Source organism: Microtus ochrogaster, chromosome 15 (assembly GCF_000317375.1).
Source record: "Microtus ochrogaster isolate Prairie Vole_2 chromosome 15, MicOch1.0, whole genome shotgun sequence".
NCBI classification, from domain to species: Eukaryota; Metazoa; Chordata; class Mammalia; order Rodentia; family Cricetidae; genus Microtus; species Microtus ochrogaster.
Genome location: NC_022017.1, coordinates 22548910 through 22558056, shown reverse-complemented (window position 1 = coordinate 22558056; position 9147 = coordinate 22548910). Strand labels below are relative to the sequence as shown.

Below are 9147 nucleotides of genomic sequence, written 5' to 3'. Positions count from 1 at the left end.
CCAGTAAAATGGCCAAAGAAATTCTTTAAATTTTGTGAAGATAAAACCAAAAGCAGCACAGAGGATCTGCCCAGACCTGGTAGCTGGCCCAGGAACCAAGTCCAACTCAAGTGCCCAGTCTACAAGAACAAAACTAATCAGCATGGGAATATGAACAAAAGTCCCCCAATGGGCTGACTCAAGACTTACAGTTACACTATTTCTAGCAAAATCTCAAAGTTAATGCCTTAAATACATTCAAGTAAACAATTTTTTTTAATCTGAAGCACCAATAAATAAATAAATAAATAGCAGAGTAATGTCCCAGCTTTTCAAGGCTCATTTCTTTCTGTTCTTTGGTTGTTGAGACAAGGTCTCACTATGTAGCCCAGGCTGTTCTCAAACTTGCAATCCTCCTTCCTTAACTTCCTGAGTACTACAATTTCGGTCATGAACTACCATGACCTGCTTGTCTGCTTCTTTTTCAATAGGACCAGTATCTTCATCATAGTAGGGCTCAGGACAGTGGCAGAGGTACCCAGAGCTGGCCTTACCACTAGGCAGATGAGATGATCTTGAAATTCTAACCCTTGCACCACCATTTCTGGTTCTGTGCATGCTAGAAATGCACTTCTAGACCACAGACTCCAGCATTCGTGTATTTATTTTCAAATTATACTTTTTGGACCAGTTTTGTTTTTTAGACAGGCAACTCACGCTAGCCTGGAAATCACTACAGTCCAGACTGGCCTTGAACTTGTCGCAAACCTCCTACTTTAGCTTCCCGAGTGCTGTGACTACAGATGTGTACCACTACACACTATCTGGAATTCTATCTATCCTGTATGTCCCATGGGTGCCTAAGTACTGACAGACAGTCTCTCCAGACCAGACACAAAGGAGGCCAGAAGTCAGGAGACCTTCGAAGGCCCAGTGGAAAAGCAAAAGCAGAATCAGGACACAGTAACCAGCTGGATATAAAAGAAGGAAAAGTACAGGAAAAACATAAAGTCAGTAAAATCCTATCATTTTCCTGGACAGGGAATAAAAGAAGAAAAAGAAGGTCAAAACAGGAACACAGGACTTCAGGCTTTGGTAACAATTTTAAATACAGGAAAAAATCATGTTCCAGGGTGGACCACCATTCCATATGGACATTCACCTACTGAATAAACAATTAAGGGGCAAAAAGTTTACAAGAACTGATGAAGACCAGATGTGGTAATATATATCTTTAACCCCAAAGTCAGTCTGATATGATTCTCTAAACTCCTCAACTAGATGTGCACGCACATGCTCATACACACCTCTCTCTCTCTCTCTCTCCCTCTCTCTCTCTCTCTCTCTCACGCACGCACGCACGCACGCACATACACACACGGGCCTTCTTATCAAGTAGGTACCCCATTGGGCAGATGAATCTCTCCTGTATCTCCTTCCACCTCATCCTAAGATCCCACCTGTCTGGTTCTTTCTCCAGATGTCACTCAATGCTGCTGGGACAAGATGGTGTCCACTGAAGGTGACTTACAGGGAAGGCCTCAAGCTGCTGAGGATGAGTCTGGGAGTAGGCCTTTGCCAAGAAGTACCTTAGTCTCCTTCCCGCCCCCAACAGCCCAAAGCCCAAGGTTCGGGTGTACTCTGGAAACACTATTTTCTAAACAACTTCAGCAAGACAGCTTAAGGGAACAGGTGTTCACAAGGCCTGCCACCTGAGTTCCATCCCCTGATCCTGTTAGCTGCCAGGAGAGAACCTGCTCATACTAGTGTCCTCTGACCTACACAAACAAAGTAAAAACAAAGTTAGGCTGTCTAATCATCCAATACTCTGCCTCCATTTACAAACTACAACAAAGACATTTCTTATTCCTACCATCTTCAACACAGTATCAGATCTAAACTATCCTTTTAAAAGTTTTTCAGGCTCAAGTTCAAGAAAATCTCATCCCATGCCTTAAGCTTGTAAACTAAGTGCTAAAGTACAGCACAGACAGCACCCACCAGAACACCCTTTCAGAGAGCAACAGAAACCTGGAAGGAATAGTCAGTGATCTGAGTTCTGTGACCTTCAGAACTTACAAATTCATGGTTACTACAGAGTAACTCAGCCTGACAGAGGCACCCATGTCCACAGGTGTGGCCCTCCCACCCCATCATGCTTACCTTCCTCCCCTGTGTCTGGCCCCAGTGGAGCAGCATCGTCTTCAAAGCCTCCTGTACCTGCCCCTATGGATGGGGACTGGCTGTGCTGCTGGCTCAGCTTGTTTCGGAGAAGAGCAATCTCTCTTTTGAGCAGCTTTGCCCGTTTACTCCGTGAGCCGCTGGACTTCATGGAGCAGGTGAGGTCCAACTTGTCCAGTAGCTCTCTCAGCTGCTCCTCCAAGCCCATGTGGGCCCTGTTGGCTGGGTCCAGCAACCTGTCCACTGAACCAAAGAACAGACATCATTAATCACCTGATCCTTGGGTACCTCTAAGAATAACACACTGTTCTCAACTATCCTTTAGTCTTCCCATAGCCAAAGCTCCAGCTTCACATTTGATGTCACACACAGACTCCTCTACCCTCATTCTGAACCCGTAAGAAGGCTGTTGCCACAAGGAGAAAAAAAAGACTCCTAAAAGAGAATTTCTCCTCCAGTCAGCTAGGACACAAAAGAATAGTGTAACCACAGCAGAGGATATACAGGTAACATATGTGGCCTATCCTGCAACAGGACCCAACTTAGTTCTGCTGTGTAGACAGCCCATTCTAAGTAAGGGGTACAAAGACTACCAGAAATGCATGAGACCCCCCAGCACAGAAAGAAGATGGACTGCCCACGGAAGAGACAGTATGCAAACATGCTGATGTAAACTGTTTTCATTATCACCAATGTCATCCTAGCTGGAGCACTCACATATGAGTCACCACTGTCCATGGACATTAGGCTGCAGAGTCCACAGGTCTTCCCAAATTCTACCAACACTGACTACAGAAGTCCTCAAAACTTAAACCAACCACTTAAGAGCTGTGCTTGCAAGGGAGATTTAAAAGTGAAAAAAAGAAAAAAAAAAAAAAGAAAAACTTAAACCAGTAAAATGGCCAAAGAAATTCTTTAAATTTTGTGAAGATAAAACCAAAAGCAGCACAGAGGATCTGCCCAGACCTGGTAGCTGGCCCAGGAACCAAGTCCAACTCAAGTGCCCAGTCTACAAGAACAAAACTAATCAGCATGGGAATATGAACAAAAGTCCCCCAATGGGCTGACTCAAGACTTACAGTTACACTATTTCTAGCAAAATCTCAAAGTTAATGCCTTAAATACATTCAAGTAAACAATTTTTTTTAATCTGAAGCACCAATAAATAAATAAATAAATAGCAGAGTAATGTCCCAGCTTTTCAAGGCTCATTTCTTTCTGTTCTTTGGTTGTTGAGACAAGGTCTCACTATGTAGCCCAGGCTGTTCTCAAACTTGCAATCCTCCTTCCTTAACTTCCTGAGTACTACAATTTCGGTCATGAACTACCATGACCTGCTTGTCTGCTTCTTTTTCAATAGGACCAGTATCTTCATCATAGTAGGGCTCAGGACAGTGGCAGAGGTACCCAGAGCTGGCCTTACCACTAGGCAGATGAGATGATCTTGAAATTCTAACCCTTGCACCACCATTTCTGGTTCTGTGCATGCTAGAAATGCACTACTAGACCACAGACTCCAGCATTCGTGTATTTATTTTCAAATTATACTTTTTGGACCAGTTTTGTTTTTTAGACAGGCAACTCACGCTAGCCTGGAAATCACTACAGTCCAGACTGGCCTTGAACTTGTCGCAAACCTCCTACTTTAGCTTCCCGAGTGCTGTGACTACAGATGTGTACCACTACACACTATCTGGAATTCTATCTATCCTGTATGTCCCATGGGTGCCTAAGTACTGACAGACAGTCTCTCCAGACCAGACACAAAGGAGGCCAGAAGTCAGGAGACCTTCGAAGGCCCAGTGGAAAAGCAAAAGCAGAATCAGGACACAGTAACCAGCTGGATATAAAAGAAGGAAAAGTACAGGAAAAACATAAAGTCAGTAAAATCCTATCATTTTCCTGGACAGGGAATAAAAGAAGAAAAAGAAGGTCAAAACAGGAACACAGGACTTCAGGCTTTGGTAACAATTTTAAATACAGGAAAAAATCATGTTCCAGGGTGGACCACCATTCCATATGGACATTCACCTACTGAATAAACAATTAAGGGGCAAAAAGTTTACAAGAACTGATGAAGACCAGATGTGGTAATATATATCTTTAACCCCAAAGTCAGTCTGATACACATATTGAGTTCCCAGCCAGCTAAGGCTACCCAGTAAGACCTTGTCTCAAAAACAAAAACATCCACCCTGCTTGATGAGCAACACAACAGCATGTGCCTGGTGGAGTCCAAAGTACAAGCTCACCCTGGAGTCCTGGAAGGTTAGGTCAAGCACTGAAGACAGGCCCTCTTTGAACACCCGCAGCATCCAAGAAAAAGGGTCAGAGGCAAAGCCAATGTTAGCTCCTGCTTCTATTCCTTTCAGCTGAAATACAACTACCAATAGCACCTTCTCACTATGAGACCTCCTCAGAAGCAAGGTCAGGCCTTCGGGTATGAATTCTCAACTATCTTGTCTTCACAGATCGATCATCTAGATCTGGACTCAACTAGACATCTGTTTCTTTGCAGTGGGTATGTGAAATGTGGCAAGGCCCAAGCACACACACGGAGACAGGAAATGAAAGAGCACCCTCAGTAGCATTTATGCTGGCTGCATAGTGGAATCTTAACTCTATAGTCTGAGGGGAAAAGCACCTGCAATCTTCCTGGATGCAGTGCTGGATTCTTACCTTCTTCCCAGGAGAAAGGCCGCCGAGGGGCTGCAACAGGTCGCTCAGGCAGATGCATTCCCGAGGCCTCTTCCAGGCCAATGCTGTCCACCTCACGCCGGGCCTGCCTCAAAACAACACCTCCCTGATCTCGCAGCCTCACTGCAGCTCTATAAAACACGGTGTCCTTGGCATTGTACTTCATGCAGTTATCTACAATGAGATTAAAATCCTCCTCAAACGCATGGAGGTTTTTATACCCTTGAGCTTCTAGCCTTTTCCTCATTGTGGCAAAGTCCATGGGGTGTTTAATGTGATCCAAATAATCTGGTACCTAATTTTAGAGAGGAAAATAAACACTTACAAACCAAAGGAAAATCAAAACATAGTGCATGCCATCTATACCAATCACACCTTATATACACAGCCACCCCCCACCCCAGACTAATGTTACATAGCAACACTATGCCAATCCAAACTAAGCCCAATTTTTACAGGAACCTTCCCAATCTAGTTCTTTTAGCTACAAGTACATCAAGTGGAGTATCAGCAGAACTAACATCACCAATAGCTAAGTTCTGAATAGAGCTTTTCACCTAGGCACTTTTAATGCTTTACGATGAAACATATCTTTTACAATTAAAATATTATCCATTAAATATTAAACAATGCATTCATTAAATAATAATACAAGTCAAGAATTCAAACAACTTCTTTCCCAGTTACATGTTTACTAATTAAACAGCAGTACAGATCTTGAGTCACACTTGAGACAGAACAGTGAGCCACCGCAATACGTACCTCCTTTAGACTCACGGGCTGGGCAAAGATTTTTGCAGGGTCCTTTTCCTGAAGCTGTTCCAGGACTGAGCGTAGCAGCACAGTCAGTGGTGTCAATCGGAGCTCCATAGCCATCTGCTCCACCTTCACCTGGCAACAAGAGCACACACAGTCTCAAAACGATTGTGGATACACCTCTCTTGGAGACCATGGCAGCTCACATATTGCACAGTCACAGAAGCAACACCCCAACCATCAGCACAGAGCAGCCTACATGCAGGCCACCACCCTACCCCAAAGCAACTGTCTCTGTGCAAGGACATGTGCTTCTTCCAAGGCAGAGGTTTCCTTTAAGGCCCTTGCAAATTTAGGGGTGGCCACCCAAAAATGGTACCACAAAGATACCATGGGACCAACTACAGGATAGGGATGTGCTGTGGGGCGGGGACAGCAGTACAAAGTCAGCAGATACACAAGGGTCACTCTAGAGCATCTCCAGGAACATTCTACGACAGCAGCCCTGGAGGCTGGCAGACCCCAAGGGCCTTACCTGCTCACGTTTGAGTTTCTCCCGCTTGCGCAGCAGCTCTATTAGCAAGCGTGCACGTTCTAGATCATGTCGCAGCCGCTGCCAGTACTTTAGCTTCTCTTTGGCAGCTTTCATCTCTTCGTCATTTTCTCTCTAAAAAGATTAAATAAAACTTCCCATCAGTCAAGCCTAGAGATTCTTCCTACCAGGAATCTAAAAAGCTCACACAGGTTAAGACTAAAAGGGTTACCTGAGGCCTATTCTCTTTCAAGAGTCCCTGTGAATGTGCTGTAACTAAGGTACAAAAGGGTCCAATGTGGTCCATGGCACCAGGGATTCTTGGCTTGATCTCTGGGGAAGGGAGTATTGGAAGGAGCACAAGAAAGGAGGTATACAATACAAGGCTGAACTATCCTGACTGGCAATGGAATATTACACAGGCTCAGTTCTGGGCTCAGCAGGTAAGGTGTAGGGATCACTTCTAACCCCTTAGAGACAAGGATGGGCACTGCAGTCACCAGTCACACCTCTGTCTTCTCAGGTGACAGAACAGGATACCAGAGAGAACATGTCCTGACCTTGTCCTAACTTAGTTAGCAACCAGCACAGCCCCTTTCTACCCAAGTCATCAAAACCCAAATGCAGCACTGAAAAGCCAGGAGACACAGTGGTAGGAAAGCAGTCTGATACACAGAGGTCAATGCTGGAGCTGCTCAGCATTGGGTAAGAAGCCAAAACAGCCCACAATAGTCCAGGGGCCTAGTAGAGCCCTCAAGGCCAGAGTGTCCAAAAGGTACCCTTACAGGAACAAGAGCCACTGCCACAGAGAAAGCACATATCCCTTAATAGCAATCAAGGAACCCCAAGCAAGACCAGAGCCCTATTTATAAAGATTTTCCAGCCACTTTCCAGGAAAGTCAACATGCCACATACTCTCAGTATCCCATGCTTCTTGTTCAACCAAGATCCCCAGAGCTCTGTTCCCCAATCCAGATCTCACTTTCAGGCTACCCATACTCCCCTTTCTGCCACCCCAGAGTGAGCCTGTCCAAGACCCCTGGTCCTCATGCAACACCACAGTGGTCATTATCCAAAACTAATACTCTACTCTCTGCTCTATGAATATGAGACCTCCTCCCTAACCCCAGGATAGAAGGTGGAGAACGCCTACTCCAGAAGTCTGTCCTTCTGCACTGCTGCTGGACAGCAACCCAGAAGAAGTACCCACATCTGCCGGCCAGAAACAAAGTGATGCCATACAGCTGCAGGTACAGGCCACAGACATGAGACCCTTCTCTCTCTAAATGGCTTTGCTTTTCATGGCCCATCCTCAGACGGCACCACAGCAGAGACTCTGTAACCCAGGCTACCAGCACACTGGTCAAGGATATAGGGTATCTGGACAGTGTTACCACCCAAACCGCATGGACAGCCACTCATCATGGTATGAAAACAATGGCACAGAATGTTTGAAGCATGATCTGTCTCCACCCACATACTTCAGTGCCCACAGCAGTGAAGAACTGCAGGGTATACCTGGTATTACTGAAAATTTTTAAGCATTTAGTTGGGGTTGATGACAGCATCATCCATGTATACACAAAGTCAGTAAATACATGGAAAGGAGAATCAAAAACCAAATGCCACCAGGTGTGACAGTGCATACCCTTAATTTCAACTCTCAGAAGGCAGAAGCAGGCACAAGCAGAGTGTTGTGAGTTCAAGGGCAGCCGATTCTACACAGTAAGTTCCTAGTCAACCCTGCCCCAAAACAAACAAAAAAAGAAAACAAATATCCTAACAACATCCAGGCAACTTCTTGCCTACTAGTTGGAAACAGACTTTAAGTAACCAAAAGGACATTTGGCCTGGCAACCCCTGTGAAGCAAAGGAAATCTCCAGATTACCGATAGACCTATGCTTGTATAATTTAAGGACATTCAAAATGCAGTGGTTTTTTTTTTCATGGATTGGTTTTAATCTTAAAAGGTACCCGTACTCCAGCATACTACAGGATCATGAAAAATTGAGCCTGTATACATATCACTAATCTAAAAAAAAACCCAGCTTGCTTGATGCTGCTCTGCGGAAGTCTATTTTTCTACAAAGAAGTCAATGACAGGAGGTTAGAAGTAGAGTGGTTTCTGAAAAGGGGAAGTCCAGAAGTGGTCACCCACTGCCAAGAAGAAACACATGCACTCCAGTGTGTCCATTCCCAACACACGCCAAGGTCCAGGTACCAGGATGAGGGAAGATGACCAGACCCAACCCTATAACAAGGACCAGTTCAGCAGTCAGGCCAACACCCACCATACTGGGGGAACAGGTCAGCTCATATGTGAAGCACAGGCAGCTAGGCTTAGCCAAGTCAGACTTAGTCCCAGACCTACAGGATGTTATGAGCAGGATGGTGGAAGTAGAGGCCCCAAGGAGTTAATGGGGCAGACAAAGAGGAAACAAAACAAAACGAAAGAGCTAGAAACTGTTTGGTCACCCTAAAGAGTCATCCTAAACTACCTCCTACCATAGCACCACTTCAGCAGATGGCACAAGATCAGAGCCTGTCTTTTCTACCAGACCAATGTGTCTTTTCTGCACACACCTAGGGAAGCCTCTCTAATGGCAGCACTCGTAGTCTCAGGTATAGCACTATGAACTCAGTGATATCTCTCAGAGTGGCTCATTCTATTCTACTGTCCCTCAACCCCATCGCCCAAAATGTCAGTCATGGTAGCAAAGAGGTCTAACAGTCTTCTCCCAAAGTCTGGCTGAGCACAGACAACCAAACCAACAGAAAATCAAATTCTAACATCACTTATTTCTAGTTAAAAAGTTATCAAGGGCTAAGATGGAGCATGTGCTTTGCTCCAATGGCAAGGTTCAGGCCATTTAAAAAAAAAAAAAAAAAAGAGCCGGGCAGTGGTGGTGCACGCCTTTAATTCCAGCACTCAGGAGGCAGAGGCAGGCGGATCTCTGTGAGTTCAAGACAGTCTTCTCCCAAAGTCTGGCTGAGCACAGAC

General features: G+C 45.1%; 1 protein-coding gene across 2 annotated transcripts in view; it reads right to left on the bottom strand.

Annotated features, from left to right (window-relative positions):
- Brd1 (bromodomain containing 1) overlaps window positions 1–9147 on the bottom strand; it is a 50211-nt gene that overhangs the window by 21569 nt on the left and 19495 nt on the right. For both annotated transcript variants that reach the window (XM_013348862.1, XM_005354381.3), the window contains exons 4-7: window positions 6149–6280; window positions 5620–5748; window positions 4840–5152; window positions 2143–2403 (exon numbers count right to left, since the gene is read on the bottom strand). In XM_013348862.1, the coding sequence (XP_013204316.1) occupies window positions 2143–2403; window positions 4840–5152; window positions 5620–5748; window positions 6149–6280 (835 nt within the window). The remainder of the gene's footprint in view (window positions 1–2142; window positions 2404–4839; window positions 5153–5619; window positions 5749–6148; window positions 6281–9147) is intronic.